General features: G+C 37.0%; 1 protein-coding gene across 1 annotated transcript in view; it reads right to left on the reverse strand.

Annotated features, from left to right (window-relative positions):
* Window positions 1–2,111: 2,111 nt before the first annotated feature.
* Window positions 2,112–26,723, reverse strand: part of LOC120628622 (von Willebrand factor A domain-containing protein 8) — a 39,268-nt gene continuing 14,656 nt past the window's right edge. Inside the window, exons 6-21 of the mRNA XM_039897089.1 lie at window positions 22,267–22,425; window positions 20,596–20,935; window positions 19,452–19,698; window positions 16,656–16,796; window positions 15,714–15,849; window positions 14,652–15,549; window positions 14,339–14,544; window positions 13,264–13,451; window positions 11,101–11,260; window positions 9,455–9,610; window positions 8,751–8,859; window positions 8,129–8,249; window positions 6,720–6,900; window positions 5,508–5,653; window positions 4,740–4,841; window positions 2,112–3,140 (exon numbers count right to left, since the gene is read on the reverse strand). Of these exons, the coding sequence (XP_039753023.1) occupies window positions 3,032–3,140; window positions 4,740–4,841; window positions 5,508–5,653; window positions 6,720–6,900; window positions 8,129–8,249; window positions 8,751–8,859; window positions 9,455–9,610; window positions 11,101–11,260; window positions 13,264–13,451; window positions 14,339–14,544; window positions 14,652–15,549; window positions 15,714–15,849; window positions 16,656–16,796; window positions 19,452–19,698; window positions 20,596–20,935; window positions 22,267–22,425 (3,399 nt within the window). The 3' untranslated portion in view covers window positions 2,112–3,031. The remainder of the gene's footprint in view (window positions 3,141–4,739; window positions 4,842–5,507; window positions 5,654–6,719; window positions 6,901–8,128; window positions 8,250–8,750; window positions 8,860–9,454; window positions 9,611–11,100; window positions 11,261–13,263; window positions 13,452–14,338; window positions 14,545–14,651; window positions 15,550–15,713; window positions 15,850–16,655; window positions 16,797–19,451; window positions 19,699–20,595; window positions 20,936–22,266; window positions 22,426–26,723) is intronic.

Raw genomic sequence — 26,723 nt, forward strand, 5'->3', positions numbered from 1 at the left:
AGGTTTTCATTGAAGAAGGGGATATTAGTAAATAAAATAAACATTTCAACAATAAAAACTATATTCATTTATGTATAAATTACATAATAGTAGAGATATTTATTGGAAAATAACAGCCTAGTCCGTATCCTTATGGCTATAAACAAACTAATCTCTTAATCCCTTCAGTTAATAATTGAGGACATGAACCGAGGGTCAAAAACAATTGAATAAATTTTTATAATCTTCGTAAAGATATCGTCCTTATGCTAATCAAATAGAGTTGTAATTTGCATTTTCCGTATGACAAATGTATCAAAAGTGCAAGGATAAATATTTTTATTTATTTCAATTGTTTCGAATTCTAATTTTCCTATCTTTTTATGTAACACTGAGAAGGAATGTAAATGACATGATTCCGAACGTTCGCTAGCGCCACCTATCTATCAACTTTCAAAAGTCATTGAAGTGACGTCACAAACGTGTTTGCTACGGTATCGGACTATAGACACAGTAGAGATACTCTGTCTATAGTCCGGTCAATTTAGACATTCGAAGTTACATAAAATCCCAACAAGCTGATTTTCTGTGAAGTTGTTTAAAACATAATTATAAACAATGTCTAGAAGTTCCCCATCATTCCCCTGTAAGGAAAAAATTTAATTCAAGGTCAAAGGTAAAAAAAATTAGTTTTTCGCGATTTTCAGCAAAACGGTAAGTTTTATCATAAAAGTACCTTAGACAAAAATTGTAGATCATAAAATTATCTTGTTGGGACTTTATGTAACTTCACTCTCATTTTTTGGTCTAAATTGACCGGACTACTAACTAACGTACGGCGCGGTGCGCACGTCATTTTTAATTTGAAACTTATGAACACTTTCCCATAATACACTATCCACGACTATCAATGCTAGCACTTATACTTGAAACCGCCGATGAGACCTACTGACCCAGAAGCGGTGCACACCAAATAAGATAAGTGGCACACGTGCGTTCTTACTCTCAGTGTTTGAACTTCAAATACTCCTTAAAATTAGTTCAACGGGTACATACCATGAAAATATTTTGGGATTTGTTCACCACCAATACCAGAAACACGAAAGCGGTTAGTCAGATTCTGCCCGTGACATCCAACTTGACATCTCGTACTCCCGCAGTCCCGTCGTGACCACAATCCGTGCAATTGGGTCGAAATATCGACGCACCTCAAAATATTATCGTTGTATGTACCCGTTGAACTATATTCAAGAAATGTTGATTAACCTCGAAAATCTTAGTTTAAAATCTTTAGTTCAAATATTCCATACACAAGGTAATGTTTGTTTCATTTATCGCCTGTGTTTACTCGCATACTAAATACAACCTTATTCGAATGTTACCAGTTACCAATATTGAAAAAATAGTTCTATTTGTGAGTTTCAAGTTTATATAGTGCTTAATGTTCGTCCAAATTATTTCTGCAGATCGTGCGTCAAATTCCTTTAGTCCAAATTTGACGCACTATCTGAGTGTCGTGATCACAATTATCTTAAGTATTAACAATACTCATAGCCAATCTATATAAAAATATAAAATCTGCACTTACCAAAAATTATAGTTATTTATGCAACTGTTTTATAAGAAGAATGTGTGTTGATATATATATCACATGAGTAGGTTTTATACCACTTATTATACAACAGTTGCATAAATAACCGTTATTGCACTTCAAAAGCCATACTAGGGCTACAGTTATTTTAATTTATTTTTCTAAATGATGCAAAATATAATAGCAGGCTTGCCAGTACGGCGGCCATAGGCAGGAGAAAATAAATTTGTCCCTGAATTAGAACCCCTGACAAGGGATTAAACTTACCTACCACCTGCAAAAACAGTGGATAAAGAGCAGTTTACCCCCGTTTAATATAACACGATATGGGCAGCTTAGTATATTATCTTGAAATGGAATAATGAGCTGTAATCAATGATGAGCTGTACTTATGTATTTTGTTTCAATAGGATATTTGACCGTATTAAATCAATAGGAAATATTAAAATTTCAATATAACCATTGTGTCTCATAAAAACTCTTAAAACTAAATTTTTACGGGCGAAATTGCATTTACATTTTATATTTTTTTTTTATTGTATTTTTTAAAGTCACGTTGCTTTATTTATTTATTAAAATTTGTTCAATTGATGTTATTTCCAAAACTGAAAATCTAAGGAAATAAACATATTTAGCTTTTAAATAGCATTATGGGTCAATTGCGATGACAAAAAAAGGAAACGGGAAACTATAGCATATGATGGAACAATAGGATATATGTATCCACAGAATTCAGAACATACAGAACCCTCATTAAGCCATAATGGCATCCAGTGCATTGTGTCCAAAAATAGTGAAAACGCCACACGCGCGTCTAGCTTAAATAAGTTAAGTGCGGAATGTTGCTAGCTCACAAACTTTTCCCATTTTATGGGAAAACGTTTAGAACATTAGAGGTGAAATAATTACAGTCAACTAACTAAGCTAAACGGAATTAAGTGACTAAGTGAGAAAAACTACTAAAGCGAAGTGGTTTTGATGCTTAAATATTAGTTGTGTACGCGGTTTCTGAATGTTCTTAATTCTATGTATGTAAACATATTTTGACAATTTTTCATTAATTTATTTTTTATTTTCATCCTACTTATAGTTTCTTTATTTTTATTCACTTATTATGTCCACTGTTCGTTATTTGTCCATATATTCGTTGGTTTACACGTGTTGTTTATATTTGTGATATCACAAATATATCCTGTATAGTGAATTTGTAACCGTTAACTTTTGTTTTGAGCACTGGTTTTAAAAATTCCTTTTTAAACAGTTTGTACTCAATATTTCATTGGAATATCACTCAATAAAGGCTTTTTTTGGTTTTATCCTACATATAATATATTATATTTTGAGAGTTATTACCCAAAACGGTCTGGATTCAATTAAATTGAATCGATATCCGGAAAAACAGCTTACAGTTATTTGGTCGCATATACAATTTAGCTAGAGTAATATAACTATGGATTATCGTCAAGTATTCTGCAACAAGGATGAGGCGAAGATCTGTTGCATTATGTGCGGTAGCGATGCCACTTCCATGCACACGTGCGCGTGACCCACTGGCAGTTTGCGAAGCAATCTGTAACATTAAAGTATCGTACGCATACGTTGTATACGTCCAAGTTCCGCGGAGCGAGAAACCCTACAAGAAAGTTAAACAACCCGGGGGTGGAATGTGGTGTTACCTGGAATTAGGGTTATTTTCCTTTTTTTGTTTAAATTTATTTATGTATCATAGGTAGGTACATGTACAAGTAAAGTAACGTAAAGTAATTATGGTAATTATACAAACAAATGCGCACCTCACATCTTATATTGGTGTGTATGTAATAGTGCAATTTAAAATCTACTCTTCCCTTTTATTTGGTTTTCACTTCACCGCCGTTTAGTTTTGGTATAGTGTATAGTGTAATGTAAACGAGCGGACAAACCGTTAACGAACAATAAATTAACGTCCATAACCTTGTCCCCCCCCCCCCCCCCCCCCAAGCCCCTCCTCCTTCGATTATCTCCAAAAACTAATTTTAATCGATTTCCCTGTCCGCCTCTAAACTTGCGATTTAAAAAAAAAAGACTTTGTTGCAAAAGCAAGATATAAAAATTATCTAGAACATTTTTAAGTCGGTGCCAAGTAAAATGTTGGAAATTACTAGGTATATATCATATACTTCGTATTCCCTTTTACTTATATAGCAGCAAGATAAGTATCAGTAACTTTCTACATTTTATTTGGCAGCGACTTAAAAATGTGAAAAATAATTATATCTTGATTTAAAAAAAATAATACAACCGAATTGATAACCTCTCTTTTTTGTAATTCTGTTAAAAATACAAAGTCAAAGTCAAAGTCAAAGTCAAAAATATCTTTATTCTAGTAGGCCCATAGGTGGCACTTTTGATGCGTACATAAGAATTAGACGGTAGTGAGATGATGGCGATAACCACATTCGTAAACTTTAAACTAAAGCTACGAGGGTTCCAAACGCGTCCTGGTTTAAGAAGAAGCCCACAACAAACTTAGCCGGGTGTTTTTTTTGTTATCACCATCTCACAATGTCATTTAAAATTATTAGAAGAGCAACCTGGTTAGAGCAACAATTCACACCCAAGCTTTTTTATCGATTACGTAGTCTTTTATACTATAATGGGACTTTTCTATAAGCTTACGTTTAATACAAACTTTGAACTTTTTAAGAGACCACTCCAAGATGCCAATGGGTAGTTCATTGTAGAATTGTATGCAATTTCCTTTAAACGAATTATGAATTTTATGTAACCTAGTATATTGCACTGTAAGTTTATTCTTACTTCTAATGTTTAAATGATTGCAGTCACATTTTTTCTTAAATTTAGAAATGTTTTTATGAATTATTTTATATTATTTATTTATTTTTTTATTTAAACACTTTATTTGTAAACCACAAATAGTGAAAAAAAAAACAATGGACAACAAAAATAAACTTAAAAAGTAGGATACAAAGGGCGGCCTTATCGCTTAGTAGCGATCTCTTCCAGGCAACCTTAATTACATTTTTGGACATCAGTTTTTTTTTAAAATAATTTTTATCTAACAAACTAACTTTATCTGACAGAGTAGAAATGTTTGATAAGACTCTACTATACTTTCGGTAGATCTTGAAGTGAACAATATGATACACTTTAAAATAATTGGACTTACGTATTAGCTTCGTCGCCAAGGCTTCCAATAAATATGACATGCGCTTGCACTCTTGGATCCGAGGTTAGTATAGTGCCTAAATGCTCAGGTGGAATGCCGTATCTGGAAATAACATCAAGATTAATATGGCCTTCGCACTTCATATGGATACACTAAAACTCTTCTTATATTAATGCACAGAACTGAGAGCTTTCGCTCATAAGACACATAGTTGGATGTAGAGCGCGTGGATATCAGAACTAATTTATTGAAGAATGTTGTTTATGTCCCATAACATAAAGCTTAAATTCCAATGCTTTATTTTCAATAGATTCGTAGTTAAGTAGATATAATAAGGCCATAAGCTCAGAATAAAAAAGCTAGTAGTTGTATGTCTTTGATATTGTTGTATAACCCGCGCCAGTAAACTATACTCTTATAAAATGCGGCCGACGTCGTGATATCTCATCCGCACAAAGTTCACACGCCCGCACATTGTGAGAAAGAAATAGCATGATATCGGCCATAGACAAGTTAGCTTTTATGAGTTGCCTAGCGAAAATCGATTGGTGAAAGGTAAATGAACGACTGTTCTTTGATTAGGCGTTACTTACTTAGGCATTGCCTTGTGCGGCTCTAGCGATACCGGGCGTTACATAAACAAGAAATTTATTTATACTATTTATTTGTACGCATCTTTCAAAAGAACAAAAAAAAAGAACAAAAACTGCAAGAATGTAGTAGGACTTTAAAGAGCATGAAAAGAGTAGAATGATAGAGTATATTCACCTCCTCAAGTTAGCGTCGGACAATATCAACACAATAGCTTCGTCAGCGTCTTCATTGGCGAGCGTTGAGATCGCGTGCTTCGTTGCTGGTAGAGTATTGTCTCCGGACCAACAGAACTGTGCGTGTGCGTGCATAGTGCGGATTATCTGTACAAAAAAGACAAATTAGTTATAACTAATAAAATAATAATAACAAAATAGTTAGAATAGGTAGACTTTGGTTGCCTGGAAGAGAATAGCTATGTAGCGATAATTAATGTTAATATTAACAATTGTTTAATTCAGGTAAAACCCATCTCAATATACACGTAAAAAAAAGTAGCTAAGTATTTTAAAAGTTCTAAAAAAATAATAAATGAAATGAAAACAATTAAAAAAATACAAATAAAATATAATAAATTACCCCAAAAGAGGGTTCGCACCCGTATAACCAACTATTTAGGGTTCACGTCATCGATGCATGGCAAACTAGCTCTTTACAATAGGATTCCCCGGGTACTCGGAGCATACACCAAGGAGTTCTTGGAATTGCGCCGAAAAATAAGGCCGCCAAATTGTATACTTTTTGTGAAATCTTTATTTATAATTTGTCTAATCTCATCTAATCTTACGTTGGATAGAGGGGGGGTCTCGGCAAATATCACGCAATTTTTTTCCTGATTGAAACAAAAAAAATTATACTTTTTTGGTCCATTGATCATTTTACAATAACAATCCAACACGTTAACGTAAGAAACTCACATTTTGAAAAACCTCACGTGAGATTGGGGTATGGGGGAGGGGTCGAATAAACGACGTCTCACCAGGTGGTTGGAGGGAGGGAGAGAAAATTTTAAAAAAAACCTCACGTAATTTACGGACGTCCCCTTTATGAATTTTAAATTTCAAAGATTTGTGATGCTTTTTTTGCGCACGCATTCAAAACGAAGCGTTTTCGAAGGGAGAACTTATATTAGTTATATTATGCATTCCCGTCTATGACGGGAATGCATAATATAACTGCTATGATCTCATGCAGCAGAGATGAGACAGCATGATTATGAGAAGCAAGCGATATTTGAATTGCTTAAAACACACATAAGTAAGAAAAGTTAGAGGTGCGTTCTTGGATCCGAACTCGGCGTCCCGAAAGTGAAGTCGAAGTCCTAGCTAGATAGATGTTCTCCATTTTGGAACACCAAAATTTGTTATAAATACATGCTTATTCGCTCACCTGTAGTCTCTTTTTCTCGTTTTCCGGCGGTCGGTCGACCCTGACCAGTTCCAACGCGTGCTCTTCTCCTGAATGCGCGTACATATCGTATCTGATACGCGCCTCGTAACCCTTGAGAGCTTCAGTCAATAAAACTACAGCTTCCATAGACCTTTCTAGTCGACCGTCGTAGGAGTTAAACCTGTTGACGATACATGTTTGGTTAAAAACGTTTATTTTCTCAACAGAAATTACAAGTTCAATTATCAATAGCTGTTAGCAAATGTTGTCCTTCCGCGTTTATAGGGGTTTTTTTTACAAATCCCGTGATAACCGATAGTTTCCTGCGATAAAAAGTAGCCGATAGGATCTTATCTATCTAGATATCTCTTCTGTCACTGGCGCCACTTTTGAACTTCTTATTGTAAATGCATTGCACCATTAAAACACCACAGATCCATCTCAACATTCGCATTACACTCACAAGTACACCGGGTAATGTTGAGCGGACGGGAAAAAGTATCTTTTAATGGTCTTTTTTAGCGCCCAACATTCTGATGCATACGACAACGATGTGCAATCAATAAATACGTATTATGAAAATTAAGCTTAATTTGCTGTACTCCGCGAACAGCAGGAGGATCTGTGTGGTGTAATTTATAATTCCTTCTATCCTTATACTTCACACCAAACAGATCTTCGGCAATGTACCCTATACGCACGTTTCGCTCCGAAACCGGAGCATCCTCAGGAGATGTTGACATTACAATGAATAATTGTTAAGTGAATCAATATTCTATACAATAAATACGTAATTTACCCAAGAAGTCACAGCAGTTCCCTATAAAAAATAAATAAATATGAATATACTACGACAACACACACATCGCCATCTAGCCCCAAAGTAAGCGTAGCTTGTGTTATGGGTACTAAGATGACTGATGAATATTTTTATGAATAACATACATAAATACTTATAAAATACATAAATACTTAGAACATAACACCCAGACACTGAAAAACATCCATGCTCATCACACAAACAGTTTTTAGTTGTGGGAATCGAACCCACGGCCTTGGGCTCAGAAAGCAGGGTCGCTGCAAACTGCGCCAATCGGCCGTTTTTTTGTTATTCTACTACGAGTAAGACCTTGACTGCAATCCCACGTGGTGGTAAGTGTTGATGCAGTCTAAGATGGTAGCGGGCGGGAGAATGGTAGTCATACCCCTAATCGGTTTCTAAGCGACATCGCACCGGAACACTAAATCGCTTACTTATGTCATAGGTAGGGTGGTAGCTAGCCACCAGTCTAGTCCAGAAAAAAAACAGAAATTATAAATTCCCAAATTGCCCTTCCCGGGAATCCAACCCGGGACCCCTTGAAAAATTCACAGCGCTCACCGTTGCGCCAGAGAGGTCGTCAACTCACCTATACATACTGCCCGAAACATCTAGCACTAAACGTAGCCTCTTCGGTTTGTCTGGGGGTGACCCAGGTGGCGGCTCTTGTTCGGTTCTCCGCCTATAAATCGATCTCTCGCCTGTTAGACCTACGAAACAAAGTATATACATAAAAATTCAAAAATTCAAAATTCATAAATTCAAAATTCAAAAATTCAAAAATTCAAAATTCATAAATTCAAAATTTAAAATTCAAAAATTTAAAATTCTTGTAGACCTTATTACAACATGGCTAGCGTGGGCAGGAGACAATTATCTCCCGGGGAAAGGATAAAAACGAATCTTCCCCACAGCTTTATCAACTCTCAGAGCACTGGCGCACAAGTGAAAATAATATCCATTTAATATATGTGTTCTAATAAACTGGGCAGGTGGGCACGTTAATTATATCCCTTGTCAGGGGATATAGTCGGGGGATATAATTTGTGTCTCCAGCATGTGCTAGTTATGAAGCGTTCATACATTAAACATGTTAAATAGGTGACTTGATATTAGTTTTATATATTAAATTATAATAACTAAATTATATAATTTAATATATTTAATTAAATATATGAAGTTATTATTTAATATATTAAGTTGTGAAATACCTTCAATAATTTTCCCATCATCTAATTCACCGCTCGTCTGATGTCGGCTCCATTGTCGTTCTTTTTTCTTTGCCTGAAGTTCTGCCAACACTCCCCGAAGTGCTCCTATCTGGAACCAATTTATTTATAATTTACCGGCTTTTATGACGTTTTTTTTACAAATCCGAGGGATTGTGACGCTGTGCTTTTAAGTTGCCCGACAAGGCCAATTCAGGAATTTATAATTTCTGAACTTTCTCTGGTCTATTTTGTTGAGAGGCTTCGGCCGTGGCTAGTTACCACCGCTAAGCGATTCAGCGTTCCGGTACGATTTCGCGTAGAAACCGATTGTTTGGGTTTAATATAACTGCCTTAACAGATTACCTCGATAAACCATCCATCTTAAATCCCGTTCAGTAGTTTTTGCGCCAAAGAGTAACAAACCTCCGTCCATCCATCGATCTTTCCATCCATCCATCCATCCATTCAACCATCCATACATCCTAACAGACTTTCGCATAAATAACTAATGCTATGTGCACTTGTCATTGACGTGCATATCAGTCCATGTGTTCGTGTGTGTGCTATGTTTGAAAAACGTGTAATATGCATGTTGTTAGTGCTCTTAAATAAATAAATAAATAAATAAATAAATAAATAAATAAATAAATAAACTAGTCGGCACGTCTTTGTCAATAATATATATGTAAAAAACATAAAGTAACCTGAGGCTGCACAGCCCGTAGGAACTGTCCATACAGTTTTGCATCGTATTCGCTCATCTTAATCTCCTTTAATCTCTCCTCGAAAGCCTTCCTATTCATCTCACGCGCTGCCTTCTTCACGTGTTCCGGTACATCGTCCTTTTCAGCATCTGATAACTGAAAAGTTGAAATCCCCAATTAGAAGAAGTAGATTGGGAAGATGTCTGGTAGGGGTGAGATAGGGGATGAAAGTTTATTTTTTGGAAGGCGCTAAATTTGCATGGAGTACTGTAGTCACCTGTGCGGTGGCTCTGCCAAGTACCAGCTTGAAGCTTTGGATTCGGTGGATCGTCGCGCCAGGAGAATTATAGGCGACAATTCGTTAACACAGTCGAAACTACATAGTCTCCAGCACCGACGCAATGTTGCCTGTTTATCGGTTTTTTACCGGATATACTTCGCTGAGTGTGCTCAGGAACTTCACAATCTTGTTCCTCCTTCCCCGTTCTACCACAGAACAGCGAGACACCGCTCACGGTGGCATCCTTATGTAGTTGATATTCCACCAACACGCACGAAACGTTTTTTATCCACGTTTCTGATACGTGCCGCTAAGATGTGGAACGCCCTCCCGGCAACTGTTTTTCCTGCCACGTATAATTTGAGTACCTTTAAGGCTAGAGTGAAAAGCCTTTTTCTAGGCAAGCGTGCTCCAACCTAGACCTCATCATTGCTTTCTAACGGGCATGATTGTCGTCAAACGCTGGCCTATCGTTAATAAAAAAAAAAAAAAAAAGAAATATCTGTCATCAACACCTCAACCGATGAACGTTCACTGCTGGACAGAGGTAGTTTAACCTTAAATGCTGGACCGCTTGTTTCCAGCGGCTTCCAGCGACTCGTTAGCTGACCAAAGCTGCCTTTATGTATTAGAATTTCAATAACCTTTCCTGTATTTGATAACCCAATTTTCGGAAAACGTTATAAGTTATTTCCCATCACGCTACGACCCTTTAGAGCTAAATAAACGTTATAATAGAGCAGCAGGGTTAATCGACGCGGCGGGTCGGGGTATGTTGTGAACAAAAGAACGTCTCTCGGGGGTCCACTAGTAGAGTTTTAATAATAAGAAGAAGAAAAAACACTAAAGTGTTTCTTCTTCTTCTTATTATTAAAACTTAAAACACTTAACTTAAACTTAACTTAACTTAACTTAAAACTTACACGCAAAACATAAAATAATACAGATAAGATAACACAGATAAGAAGATAATTTGCCGGCCGATTAGCGCAGTGGGCAGCGACCCTGCTTTCTGGGTTTAAAGCCGTAGGTTCGATTCCCACAACTGGAAAATGTTTGTGTGATGAACATGAATGTTTTTCAGTGTCTGGGTGTTTTTTATAAGTATATATGTATATTATTCATAAAAATATTCATCAGTTATCTTAGTCCCATAAAACCAGCTAAGATTACTTTGGGGCTAGATGGCAATGTGTGTATTGTCGTAGTATATTTATTATTATTAATTAAAAATGTAGGCATGCAAAGGCCGCGTGAACAGGCAACCATGACAAGAACCTGTGACAAGAGAGTGAGATTGTGTTAAAAGTGGACTAATAAATAAGAAAGGCAAATGTCCAAACTTATAAGGGGTAGTTGAACCCACCTGATGTACATCATGCCCTTTATCAAGTCGGTAAGGGCCGCCTTTACCCCCTAAGCCGGCTGTGTCCCGTCCCCCAGTACCACCAGCCCACGTATTACCACCAACATGGGGTTGATTGTCCGGGTCTTCTTTGCCGTGTTTTGGAGACGATACGTCTTTTCTGAAAACGGAATGAGGATATTTCGTCAAAAGGAAAACATGGTTTTTATTATCGAGCTATATCTAGCTAGTGAAGACCAAATATAATTCAGAACGCCAATTGGCGCAGTGGGCAGCGACCCTGCTTTCTGAGTCCAAGGCTGTGGCTGCGGTTCGATTCCCACGCAGGAATAATAATAATAAATTTATTTAATCTATAATGGTGAAAACTTGGACTTTCGATCTTACAGCTAGAAATAAAATCCAAACTACTCAGAAAAGAATGGAAAGAAGTTGCCAAGGTATATTCAAATTCAAATTCAAAATTTCTTTATTCACGTAGGCCTATCACAGGCACTTATGAAGCGTTCATACATACATGTTTACATAATTGTAAGGGGATGGTGATGACATCGTTCGCCAACTAAAACCTAAAGCTACGAGGTTTCCAAACGCGCCCTGGTCTATGAAGAGCCCACGACAAACTAAGCCGGGTACTTTTTTTTTGTTGTTATCACCATTATACAGTAAATTTATCTAGCTATGAAGCTAGAGCAATTCACACCCAAGCTTTTTTATCGTTTAAGTAATCCTTAATATTATAATAGGAAAAATTAAAGGACAAGATGAAGAATGTGGATATTCGCAAGAAAACACAGGTAACGGACGCACAAAGGAACAATCGCTACAAAGGAAATAGAAATGGGCAGATCACGTGGCTAAAGATATAGCGATGATAGATGGACAATGAGATCAGTGACTTGGTCCGGACCAAGAGGTATTAGAGCGAGAGGCCGGCCATGTGGGAGATGGGTCGATGAAATAGTAGCGATAGCGGGTCGGAGATGGCTACGAATAGAGACCAGTGGAATGCCTTGGAGGAGGCTTTTACCGAAAGGGGGTCCATACAAGAATAACAATTTACAATTATAATACATGAAACAATATTGTTAGTTTTAATGATCTGCTAATCACTTTTTATGGATTTAAATAAAGCTTATTTTTATCATTATGGTGAAAACATTACAAATACCACTTTTACATAATTTATCTAAAATACAGTTCTTTATCAATATAATTGATGCAAAACATAATAAATTAATTAAAAATCCTTGAACCAAAAACTAAGCAAGTAACTTAAATCTTGCGATTTTGTGTTACAGCTTTAAGAACTCTTCCTGATACAAGGCATCAGATATTGTACACAATATAAAAAAAAAAATCTAAATTATTTTTCTAGTAGGTCCTCTGATTTTGAAATATACAAAATGTTAATTGAATTTAATTTAGCTATTTGAGTTAGGAGAGTAGAGATATTAACTATAAAAATATAAATAAATAAATAAATGTACTACGACAATACACACACGCCATCTAGCCCTAAAGTAAGCGTAGCTTGTGTTATGGGTACTAAGATGACTGATGAATATATTGTTTTTATGAATAATATACATAAATACTTATAACATACATATAAACACCCAGAAACTGAAAAACATTCATTTTCATCACAGAAACATTTCCAGTTGTGGGAATCGAACCCACGGGACCCTGGGACAGAAAGCAGGGTCGCTGCCCACTGCGCCAACCGGCCGTCAATTATTATTAAAATATATTGTTTTAAACTTAAAATAAAAGATAACTTGAAAAATGAAGGGCTTTCTAAGAAACTTTCGAACCCTTTTTGGAATGTGAATCCTAAAAGGGATTAAATATGCTAGGAATGAACTTGTTCACTTGCTCCCAATATAATAGGTTGGGGAAAAAGTCTTTTCGCATTATAGTATGTATGATGAACTTGTAATAAAATCTCTTTGGCTATACTATTTGCATCTGGCTGGTTTTGGTATCATTAAAAGTTTAAGGTATCATTAAGGTACATTGCCGAAGATCTTAAAATAAGATATAAAAAGATAAAAAAAGATATTATATATAGATTATTTATCGTAGATCGTAGATGTTGTCATTGTATGTGAAGACCCGTGCCCTGTAGTGGAAATGGGTTGATATGATGATACAACTTACCCGCTAGTTCTTTCGATAGTCATCTGTAACTTCTTAAGAGCCTCTTTCGATCGCCCGTCCAGCACTCCTTCGGTGGGCAGACCGCTAGAGTGTAAGACTTCCAGTAGCGCATCTGCCATGTCTTTGCTGTAGCGATCGAAGTCGAACACGTTACCGATGGCTGTCGCTATATCCTCTTCCGGGTATTTCTTTAAATGAAATGGTAATTGGTCAGCAGTCGCCGCTGGGAATTTAAGGAGGCCCTCGGTTCATTCCTCTGGTTTGCTCTGGAGGCCTTGGCAAACTAACATCAGAGTTCACCAGAGAACTGACGAAGACGATTCAGTGTTTATAAATTTTTATTCATTTATTTATTAGCTTTTCAAGGGAAACAAACAGTACTATTGCACATAAAAGTAATGCCGTATTTTGATATCACATAAACTAATGAAGTTTTCACAACTTGGTTATACATATACGATAACGTTAACCACAACTGCTTAAAAATAAGCAAAAATTATACAAAAAAAAAATTAAATTAAAACAAAAACAAAAAGCTTATAATATTAATTTTGCCATAATAGGTTTCCTAAAAGTACCAATTTTGACATGAAAAACCGATTAGGGGTTTGACTTAGCTCGCTACCATCTTAGATTGCATTATCACTTACCACCAGGTGAGATTGCAGTCAAGGGATAACTAGTAGTGAAATAAAAAAAAAAATTTAACATTTTAGTAATGACTTTGGTTTATAGATTGTTGCACGTACGCGTGTAGCAACCTCGAAGCGGATTCGTACTGCTGCGGCGCACCATTATCCCATACACAGCGACGTCTAAAGACGTCCTGTCGAAATATGCATGAAAAAATTACAAAGCGGCGGTGTAAAATACACCTAGCAGTTCTCTGTTGCGGCGCTAAAAAGACGTGTCACAAGAATTGGTTCTTATAACAGACGTCTTCCCCGGTAGGACTGTTTAAAGAACGTCGGGTGACGTTACGCCGTTTCACACACCGCCGTTTGAACACCGAGGGTTTCAGCCGATAGAAGTCCGACATAAACTTGATATAAGCCTAACTAGCTCTACTAAATACCTGCAAATGTTTCACGATATTGACCAACTCCCGCGTAGAATACGGATACGTCAACTGTCCTTGATCGGCCATATTCCTGAGCTGCGCGAAAGCTTGCACCAATTTCTTCATTATATCCTGTGGCACATCTGGCCCGTAAGACCGGAGTAACTCCAGCTCAGAATCTATGGAAGGGTTGTCCACAGCGTGGCATGAGAAAAGGTCACCTAAAATGAATGAAGAAATTAGTCGCCACACCTTGCACACCGAACGCGTCGAAAGCGTCCATTCTTTCTCATATTGAAAAGTCATTATACTTCTTAAATAAACTTACCCAAAGAAGCGAAGAAATCATTCCCCAAAAACGGAAATCCTGGTCTGTTTGCCAACACTATCATCCTGAAATCCTCGTGCACGGGAATAAAACTGGAGACATTTCCTCCAGAACTTTCCAACATATCTTTTGGAACGATCCTTCTTCCATCGCTCAAGATCATCTCCCCATTTTCAACCAAAGTTTTCAGGATGCAAGTAACGTGAGTTGGCGCTTTATCTGCCTCATCTACGACTAAGACGTGGCCATATTTAACGGCTTTAACTAAAGGAGAATCTTCGTAGATAACTATTCCATCTCTGACAGTTGGTTGGACAGTTAAAGACTGGACTGTAGTATCTCTATGTAACTGAATATATTCCCTTGGACGGTTCAAGAGTTGAAGAAGTCTATCAGCTATCTTATTCTTTCCAACACCTTGGTTACCGACCAGTAACAAATGATTTCCGAGTAGAAAGTCTTGGAGTAACCATTCTAGCAACCTCATGTGTTGTGGAACATCGTAGAATAAAATATCCGGTACTTTAGTTAATGCTTCTGTTTTGAAGATATCTGTACTCGTGTTTCCTATTGTTAGAATACCATTTTTCACAGAACATTCGATTTTTTTCGGTTCGCGATTAAATATTCCAAACTTTGATGGAGGCTCTATGCCAATCTTTTGGCTAGCACTGTCTAATGCTCGCCTGGCTAAATTAGGAAGGAATTTGGCTAGGAAGGTTCTTTGGACGGTTTCGTAAGACGAATCGGCGGGATATTTGGCCATTCGGCTAGCGATTCGTAAAAGTTGTCGGGTTGATAAAGAGGAAGAAAGATTTTTTAGAGTACTATCCTCGGATTTTCTTAACTGATCAGCCAAATCTATAATTGAGTGTAAAGGATTTGAGATGTCTCCGTACTGTAAATAAATAGACAAAACGATAAATTAATACAAAAAAAAAATAAGCAATGAAACGGTTCGTTTACATATTTCATGATACACTTGTTGTGTATAGTTCTTATTGTTTATTTTTTTTCTAGGAGTTGTATCCTAATAATTTTTAACAAGGAAGGTTTACTTACCAATGATTTAATAATAAAAATCTCCTCATCTTTGCTTAAATTTCTCATGTCGTGAAACAAGAATAAACTTAATATTTCAGGAGACAACCATTGCTGTCCAGTGCCAATCACAGGGGGTTCAGCTAACGCCACTATTCTGAAATAAGAAAAGTCTTCACTCATCCGCAAGTGTCCGGTACAGGGTAATATATACGTAAACCACGAGTATACAAAGATTTGACTTATCCAACATCTTTCTGTTTACATTGTTTGGCAAGCTATCGTTTTTTTAAAGAATTACATGAAAAAACAAGGTGTTTATGCAGTTTGCTTATGTATGTGATTGAATACGCTAATCGGAAACTATCCAGAAGCTAAAAGAGTTTTTTCCTCTTTCTCGCTTTTATCGTCCTTTACCTTTATGTTCATTGCTATGTCAAATTCATAAGTTACTTTACAATATTTATTTCTTGAAATGGAGAGAGCCATGCAAGGAGAACCTTTACGTGATCAAATCAAAAATGAGGAGATCCGTAGAAAAACTAGAGTTACTGATAGCTCAGCTAATCGCAAAGCTGAAGTGCCAATGGGCGGGGCGCATAGCTCGGAGAACCGACGGACGTTGGGGTCCATAGGTCCACCTACAATGTGGACAGGCGACATCAAACGAGTCGCTTAAAGCCGATGGAAACAAGCCGCCCAGGGCCGTGGATTTGGAAGTCAATCGGTTGAAGTAATCATAATAAAGTTGGTTTCTATCGTATTCCTAAGAAAATACCCACTAAATTCATAGACAAACTATGAAATTAATCTTCAACTCACTTCGGATTTTCCGGCTTTATTTACTCCGTTTAAGAGTAAGATCCGAGGTAAGTAGCCCATTATATTTATGGTCTCGAATAAACTTCGTACCATTATCGTGTAGTCTCTGTGGTGAATTATTCTGTAATTGTTTTGACTTACCTAAAAGCAGGATGGATTCTTTTCACGCCACTCTCTTCTAACTCTTGCTGTGTAAGACCAGAGGAAACCAGCTCATCATACCTATCGTGACGAAGTAACCTTGTACCGTCGTGCAATTGTAACTCCCTGTCGTGCACTAATCTGTAATAGTTTGGAACTTTTGACACGACAAAAGTGAAATGTATGTGATTGATAATAGCATTCATGACCTTGCATGTAAGTTTGTTTGAAACAAGAGTCACTTTAAAATAAACATGGCATACGATTTACATTGTTTTCGGCCTAGTTATAGAAGTGGGTTTAGTCTTGTAAAGTTATACAAGACTTCTTTACGCAGATTTGTCCGAATTTTATCTAGTACAAGGTTATATCTCGGGTTTCACTGAAACGTTTAATGTTTTAAATTGTTCTATACTAGCTGTTGCCCGCGTACTTCCTTCGCGTTATCACGGTTTTTTACAAACCGTTTGTTTTCCTGGGATAAAAAGTAGCCTATTTTATTCTCCGTCTTTTCAACTAACTTTATGTCAAAACTCAAGTTAATTAGTTGCTTAGTTAACGAGAGATAGATGGCCAAACAAACAAAAACACTTTCGCATTTATATTATTAAGAATGGATTCTAAATTTCAAAGCAGTGTCTCAACCGATTGAGTGTTTTTATGAAAAAAAAAACATTCGATCGGTCGGTTGCTACTTTATTTTGCTGCACTTTCGTACAATACTGTTCTGAATGCACTGTTACAGTATTCAAAATTAACTCATCTTATAAAAGTTCTGATAGACCTTTCAAAAGCATTTAAAACTCTTCTTTTACACTTAAATAGTTAATAACAATTTGAAAATAAAATAACTCTTTTAACGAAGCTTTTAAACGCTTTCAAGGTGATGGCATATTGGGTGGTGGCTCGACTTCCCTTTCGGGAGGTTGAGTTTGAAACCCACCTCGCACCTCTAACTTTTCTAAGTAATGTGCGTTTTAAGTAATTAAAATATAACTTGCTACAACGGTGAAGGAAAACATCGTGAGGAAACCTGCATGCTTGAGAGTTCTACATAATGTTCTCAAATGTATGTGGAGTCCACAAATCCGCACTGGGCCAGCGTGATGGACTACTGCCTTAACCCCCTCTCATTGTAGGCGACCCGTGCCTTGTTTGTTTGTTTTGTATGTTTTTTAAATATCTTTATTAATTAAATAATTGTATTGCAGTTTATATCCTAGTGACTAGCCTAGGTTAATAGTATATTGTGCAACAACATTTCGCACTAGTCGCACATACTATTTTGTATTACAAATGCGGCGATATATGTGGGCACAAACCTTTAAGTCTTAAACAAGCAAATAACAAGTTTGAAAAGAAGAAAAAAATATATTTTGAACAATAAATAAAAATTAATTAATATTAATAAACAAAAAATAAATTTTTTGAATTTTTTAAAAGGGCGAAGCCTTCTCAGACCAGAAATAATAGCTGAAAAATTAAGCATTCAAAAAAGTATCAATTAATTACAAATGAGGATAAATTTATCTAAATTTGCGTGTGCCAAGAATAATTTACGTGCGACAAGTAAACTTGTCGCACTCAAATAACAGTTTTATTTATGAAAAATCTCACGCGTAATTTTAAAATGGGCAAACGGTTCTTTTTCAACCGCAACAGCGAGCGTCAAGATACTACTTTCCCCGCATGAGTAATACAAACAAATAAATAATATATTACTTACAGTTTAGCAGGTTACAACACCTTTTTAAAACTCTACAGCATATACACTAAACATTTCTAACAACTTATTGAGCCACATAACAGATTATAACAACTTGTTTTACGTAGAACTTAGTAGAGACGTACGTTTCTTAATAAAATTGCATTTATTTAATATTTTTATATATTGCATTGCATATTGCATTGCATTTAATTGTTCATGATATTAGTCCTATATTTATAATTGAAACGAGGGTAGAACTCGGAACGATTTAACAGTTTGAGTTTGACGGCCAATTGGCGCAGTGGGCAGCGACCCTGCTTTCTAAGTCCAAGGCCGCGGGTTCGATTCCCACAACTGGAAAATGTTTGTGTGATGAACATGAATGTTTTTCAGTGTCTAGGTGTTTATCTGTATATTATAGGTGTTTACGTGTATTATATTCATAAAGAAATCCATCAGCTTTCTTAGTACCCATAACACAAGCTATGCTTACTTTGGGGCTAGATGGCGATGTGTGTATTGTCGTAGTATATTTATATGTTATTTAACAGTTAACCCGTGCCTTGTAGTGGGCCCGAAATGGGTTGATGATGACGATGATGATTATATTCTCGATGTTATTAAGACTTTTCATGATTAAGGTTTGCCGTGTGGTGACGGTAGATGAGAATGGAGTTGCCACCACTTCTCTTCCCGAGATGCGGGTGTCATACGAGGAGACTAAGGGAATACAATGGAGAACGGGCATCTACTGCGATCTCCAACCCGTGTGCCCAGCTTGGCGATTATGGGCAAGCCCTCTCATTGGGAGAGACAGAGACAGTTTAGTCCTGCAGTGGAGTGTCACAGGCAGTGGCGTGCATAGAGGGTATGATATAAAATTAAGAAAATCTCCAGTACAGGGTATAAATACTTAAGGGTAGAATTTTTTTATAACTCTTACAAAGCCTATCCTTAAATATTTCATAACTCGTACTGGAGGTTTTCTTCATTTTATATCATCTGCATACCCTGTGCATACCCTCTATGCACGCCACTGGTCACAGGCCACATAAACATACAAGCTCTGCAAGTACAAACGCACTTACCTATGCAAAACAGCCAAAGTACTGGCATGTATCCTATGCAAACCATCCAGTACGGCCAAATGGCCTTTTAGGGCTGCTTCAACTAAGGCCGAGTTTTTCCACACTGTGTCCCCGTTGTCCAGGGTAGTTCTTTGCTGAATGAGGTCCCTGGCCGTCATATCCTGGTATAGGACTATGGGTTCTATGGTATAGCCAAGTAGAGCTGCTAATTGGCTTACTAGAAGACTTTTCCCACAGCCTTTTGGACCTATGAAATAGAATGTGCTTCGGTTTCACCAGAAAACTGTTACGCTTTTTGCATTGCACGTCTATGCAATGAATTTGCCATTATTTAATTGTGAAGTGAAATTTTGGAATTACTTATTTAGTTATTTAAACGTTTTTCGAAATATATAACGAAATTATTGACGGCCGACCGGCGCATCGGACTCTGCTTTCTGAGTCCAAGGCCGTGCGTTCGATTCCCACAACTGGAAAATGTTTGTGTTATGAACATAAATGTTTTTCAGTGTCTGGGTGTCTATCTGTATATTATAAGCATTTATGTATATTATTCATAAAAATTCATCAGTCATCTTAGTACTTACCCACACACAAGCTGCGCTTACTTTGGGGCTAGATGGCGATGTGGGTATTGTCGTAATATATTTATTTATTTATTATTTATTGTATGTAAATTTGTACATCTTCTTACATAAATAGCAGGATCTATATGAATCCTGCTATTTATGATAACGGCTAAACTATAATTTAATCACCCATTTTGGATCAAATAAAAACTATTTCTAGTTCGTTACGAAATATGAATATATCGACATGGACATTCATCAACGCATGATCTGGCAAGGCTTTTAAACATAAATAACCCAAGAAAATACATACTACGACAATACGCACATCGCCATCCAGTCCCAAAGTAAGCGTACCTTGTGTTATGGGTACTAAGATAACTAATGAATATTTTTATGAATAATATACATAAAAACTGTAAGGCTGGGCCAGCGTGGTGGACTACGGCCTAAACCCTTCTCATTGTGGGAGGAATTCCGCGCCCTGTAGTGGGCCGGTGATGACGATGACCTGATCGGGAGTTCATAAATTTTAGGTAGAAATAAGATGTAGCAAAAAAGGGCGTTATACGTACCAACAACACAAAAATCGCCAACACTATGAGATAGCAGCAACTCATTCAAAAGCAGAGCCTGATACTCAGTTTTGACAAAGCCTCTCATTTCACTCTTACTCTTTCTCCCACCACATGCCACGCCAAATTGTGATACTTTTCCATTGATATCCATGTTCACTACAGCCTGATTTTCCGTTAACTCTATTCCCCTCAGAGATATGTTCCATTTCGGTTTGGTGTCAATATTAAGATTGTGTAAGACCGCCTCGACATTCTTTATGTGGTCCCTTGATAGGAATGTGTTGTATGGATAGAGAATGTACAAAAGCTTGTGTATGGGAATTTCTTGGTTTCTTTCCTGGAAAATTGTCTTTTTAAATAAGTCAATTTGTTTAAATTACATAGTATTAATAATTTCAAGATACCTAGCATGTTTTATAACTCAGAGAGGCTTTTTATAAACCCAGTTTTCCAACTTTTAATGCTATTCACTGTCATAAATTATTGTTTCACTTCGTCCGCGTTCATAGCGGGTTTTTTTACATATCCAGTAGAAACCGTTTGTTTTTCTTGGTTCAAAAAGTACCCTATATTACTCTCCATACTTTCAACTTACTGTACTCCAAATGTCAAGTTGATTAGTTGCTTAGGTTGGGTGTACAGGAAGAACAGACATACACAAACAAATATAAAATATTAGTAAGGATATGTTTAGAATTATATTAATTTAATTAGATAGCTCTATCGACCAAGTATTCTGAACGTATTATTAGTATTAAAAAAGCTTGCCCGGCCGTAGTATACGAAATTTAAAATAATAGCTGTAGACGCTACGCCGAGTTACGGTAACTATTTAGCAAAGTTAACAAAAAAAATGACCTAAGAAAATATGGCTAAAAAATTAAATGTAGGCACTCATAAAACACCTCACTATAACTGACACTTGCTAGTTTCAAGAAATAGTTTAACAATGAGCAGTTTAGGGCCCATAAAGTGTGCTCGCAAATATTTTACGTCCTACACGTGCGTGCGTGTCGATACGCGTCCTTGAGGTGTAATAAATTACCGAAGTAAGACGCGTTTCACGCGAACTGATCATCTGCTAACTTTGTTTCAAGGTCAAGGTGCATTAGTTATAGAAAAGACAACGTTTAGGAAAATCCTTAGGGTATTTTTAGTACAACAAGTTTTTTTTAGATACGTTGCGTGGAAAAACATCGTCCATAAACAGGTCAACATTTCGCATTGTCAACAGGGCATGCAAGAACACATCCTTCAACGTGCCGTCCTCCTTTTTATAATACTTACGCGATGATCTAGTATGGCAGTCATTGGGGTGCACAAGGTTTTAGACCAGGGTAGGCATAATTCAAAAACTTGTCAGAAAATGGATAAATCCTCCTACTTCACGAGTGATATAATTTTTTTAGGGTAGCCAGTGCTTGTTTGCATGTATGAAGTGCACGCCGCTGATGGCAGTTATATTAAGCCCATACGGTTACTACGCTACATCCTACCTGAACCCTAAATCGCTAGGCAACCTGTGTCGTACTCGTAAGTTTTATTATCTGAGACGTAATTTTAAGTTTCAAGAGCTGTATTTGCATCAGCTACCACGCCAAAAATGCTGATGGGCGGCAAAAAAAAGTATGGCTATGCAAAGGTTTTATGCTTGGATGATGGACTTACCAAAATTAATGCGGCAGCATACAGATTGTCCACTGGAAAATCGGGCAAGCTGATCTGCTGCAGTTCTGGGCTGATAAGAGCATACGCCGCAGACAAGACCTGTTCCAGCTTCCTCGTATCCACTTGTGGGGCGTCATCTTTCAGGGAGCTCAAATGTTCCTGAAACAATTATGACGTCATCATATCAACCCATTACCGGGCCACTACAGGGCACGAGTTTCCTGACACAATGAGAATGGGTGGCACTCTGGCCCAGTGCGGGTTTGTGGACTTTACACACCTTTGAGAACATTATAAAGAACTCTCGGTATGCAGGTTTCCTCACGATGTTTTCCTTCGCCGTTAAAGCAAGTTGAAGAAGATAGTTCAATTTCCTCAAACGCACGTAACTTAGAAAAGTTAGAGGTGCGTGCTGGATTCGAACTTCCCCAAAAAAAGTGAAATGGATGTCCTACCCAATGCACTAACACCGCTTTAAATATGACGTAATAAGATAGTATATTGTCTTAGACGTATAAAATGCGCACGTGCGAGAAGGTACACATCGCTTTTCTTAGTTCAGGATTGATTCCAAATTATTCATTTTGTTTCCCTACAGTAAGGCTCAACAATAATATGGTAGCCAAAGCAGTTTTCGACCTACAAACCTCCTTGATAACTTCAAGTTGATGGGTGATGGAAGACGCTTATTGGGCGTGATTAGAATCTGATGATATAGCACGAAAATCCTCATAAATATTTTAACTAGTGAACTTTTCATTACATTTTACGAATACGTAAAATTTTGTCCTCATTTTCGACGAACGATTACTGGCTGCTGGTTTACCTTTAACAGTTTCTAATAATTGTTAGTACCTGCTCCGCTGGCCTTAATGTAGAATTTGCTAAGCACTGCGGCTTGTTACTTCCATAATTTAATTATTTCCATTCCTCGGTAACATAACAGTACGTTTTCGGTATCGCAGACATCTTTTGGGCAAAGTGTCATAATTATCGGTTGATTAGTAAGCGCGTGATAGCATAACAAACGAAAACCATACGCATTTTAAATATTACTTAGGATTACTAACAAAACACTCTGGACTTTTATATCTATAAGTAAAATCTTGTTTCAAAAGTACGTTAATAACGCCAAACTATTTACGAGCAGGTAGGAAACACGAATGCCGGATGAACCTATTTGCAACCATAGTAATTTACTTCCGCAGCGTATACATTTTGTATAATTTATACAGCCAGTTACGTTTGTACGTTGCTATAACTTTCTAATACCTATGCAGATGTCACGAATATAATCTCATCATAATCTATACTTATAATAAAACTGTAACTGGAAGATTTCTGTACATTTAATATATTTTGAAAATTTTGACCGGGGGATGCTTTATAATCGACACTGAGTCCAAAACAGATTTTTATTTAATTTTTGTCTGTCTGTCTGTATGTATGTCTGTCTGTCCGGGCATCACGTGAAAACTACTGAACGGATTTAAATAAATTTTGGTATAGTGGTAGCTGATATACCGGATCAACATTAAGGATACTTTTTATCCCGATAAACAATAAGTTTCCTCCGGGAAATGCGATGAAATTATTTATCAATTTTACTTCATAGCTCCGTTAAATTTCGACCAATTTTTATAATTCTTTTTTATTTGAAGGTGTGTCTATCAAGCATTATCTGTCTAATTTTAATGAAGATCTGATAAATATATATTGTATAATAAATATTGTCGGAGATAAAGGACATAACTCTTCACAGATAACAGCATGTCGCGAGGCATATGGGACAACGATCGAATGCATGCGTATCATCCTACTAAATACTAATATTATAAATGCGAAAGAAATAAAGTAATATCAATATTAAGTTTGATTATATACCTGCAAATTCAGTTTTAAAATATTCCAATTGAACCTATCGCTTAGAAGTTGCGACGGGTATAACACGTACCGCCGCGAATAACATAGTTTGGAAATAAAACAGGTCCATCTGCAATTAGTTTCTAGGTTTTTTTCTAGGTGCAGACGAAGTTGCGCGGGTCAGCTAGTAAATAATAATAACCCCAGATCCCATCTAGCCCCAGAGTAAGTAGCTTGTGTTATTATAAAATACAGATGAATACTCAGACACTGAAAAACATGCATGTTAATCACACAAACATTTTCCAGCTGTGGGAATCGAACTCACGGCCGTGGGCTCAGAAAGCACGCTGCCAACTGCGCCGATAGGCCTTCATAATTAAAAATAATTTTTAATAATGTATTTCTCAAATCCATGTCTAACCAATCAGTACAGCCAACTGCAAACTGCGTCGAACTTGCAACCAATCAGAATGACTTTTTATCAAACTGGCGCGTCTGCTGATTGGTCGTAAACAGGCACGTCACAGGACTTGGACGCCTTTGTTCGGTTTTAACTTAACCGCAAGCTGGAATTATAAAGCTCGTAAACTGAGCTAAAGAAAACTTGTAAAACTAAATTATTTTTGCATGCCGAAATGATTTTAATCAGGGCTGGTCACGCAACGTAAGGGTAACAGTGTTGATGAATAACTTTATGTTTTGGGGTAAAAGTTTTAATTATACGCCACTAAAGCGATTTACGAATTTTTATTATAAAAGTTCGCAAACCTCTTTTATTTTGTCAATTATATATTGTAGAATAGAATAGAATACAGCCGAAATATAACGGTAAAGGTACGACGGTTTTTCACAACTACTGCACTCTTTTTATTAAATGTGTTATTGACGGATGAACTCATGTGAATTTTTGTCGGAGATTTCCCGACTAGTTTCAAAGCCAGTTGGGTTCGAAATTAGTCGTGCTTTCTCAGACTACTCACGACAGTTTAAATTCGAAAATATTGCACAATCGCCCCCAGGCCACGCCGCGACGGCTGTTATAGACACTGTTTTTTTTTTCTTTATTTGGAAATCCTCATGGGATAGCTTTTCTGTTAGTTATCTCTCTAGAAGTATCGATCTCAAGGAAAAGTTGTGGAACAAAAGCATTAATTATTATGAATACTGTACCTAATGAAAACCGCAATTGGCTTAGGGTACCCTTTTTCTAACTTCCAGCCAGATTTGTTGATACTGTCACAGGTACAAAGCGACAATGCAACCACCTCTATAAATCCCAAAGAAATAGTGTAAAACAAACATGACTGTCGCTAGTTCAGAAACTAACTAGATTTATAAGGCGGCTGTCTCCAAACTATACACACGCGCAAAATGGCAGTAAATATCTAGTTTTATTGACTACCACGCCGTTATTTCTAGCCTTTTTATATCTGTACCTAAAAAGTTTGCTACTACGATCTGAGATAAAGGTAGAGCTACAAACCCGGCGATTGACAGAGTTCTACATCACTCGAAGTACATTAGCCGTTTGGTGACGGCAGATCACAATACAGTTGTCGCCAACTTTCCTCTTTCTTGATACGTACTCATACATAACGGTATATACAACGTAAAGTGACAACAGCACTTTTTCTTAATGCCATCCGTTTCCAGTCCGTTTCACATAGTCCAACACGTTTACCCCGCAAAATTTAACTTCACAAACCTTCAAACTCACGTGAATTAAGCCGCAGCGCACAAATTTTCTAAATTTCTCCACACAAATATAACACCCACGTCTTAACACCCCTTCTAATTAACCCTAAGCCGCAACACGGAAACAATTCACCACAATTACACACAGGGGCCGGGGTAGCTCCGACACCGTAATTATAGTAACATTTCATTTAGCGTGTTATGAAGCACGGCAAGCGGGAGTTAGTTTACAACTTGTTCCTTGCTAACAGCTATTTAGTATTCTGAGTTGTTTTAAGAAGCATAGTAAAGCTAAAGCATAGTAAAGCTATGCTTCTTAAATATAATTCTACAGTACGTGTGTATGTCACTGAACTCCTCCTAAACGGCTGGACCGATTTGAATGTTTTTTTTTTGTATGCGTTTGGGTGCGTTGCAACGCCTCTTTATCCGGGTCATATTCGCAGGGCATGTTTTGGGCACGCGCGGGGATGTTTTCAAATGCGATGGGCCTCGCCTCATCGATGTCACGAATTTGCACCGCGTATGCGTTTGGGTGGCGCCCTGGATGGTTTAGATTCACAAACCAGCCCGACAGATGGCGCTGCAGTCGGTATCAAGGTTATTTATCTATACTGCAACTAAACAGCTGATTTATTCAGGCACGAGTCTGATAAATTCTTTCAGTATTGGATAGCCCATCTACCGAAAAAGGCTATAGATATATCATCACGCTAAGACAACGCGTTTTTTTCATTTTGAGAGCTTACGGTGCGTAAACGGTTAAAGTTTCGATAAAATCACGTATGAAAAAGTTGTTTCTCTTTAAAAGGTCAAATTGGTCAAGTACACAAGTACTTGACCAATTTGCATTGGAGCAACGTGGTAGGTCTATGCTCCAAAACTCTCCCTCCTAT

The sequence above is a fragment of the Pararge aegeria genome, chromosome 13, assembly GCF_905163445.1.
Source record: "Pararge aegeria chromosome 13, ilParAegt1.1, whole genome shotgun sequence".
Classification (NCBI taxonomy): Eukaryota; Metazoa; Arthropoda; class Insecta; order Lepidoptera; family Nymphalidae; genus Pararge; species Pararge aegeria.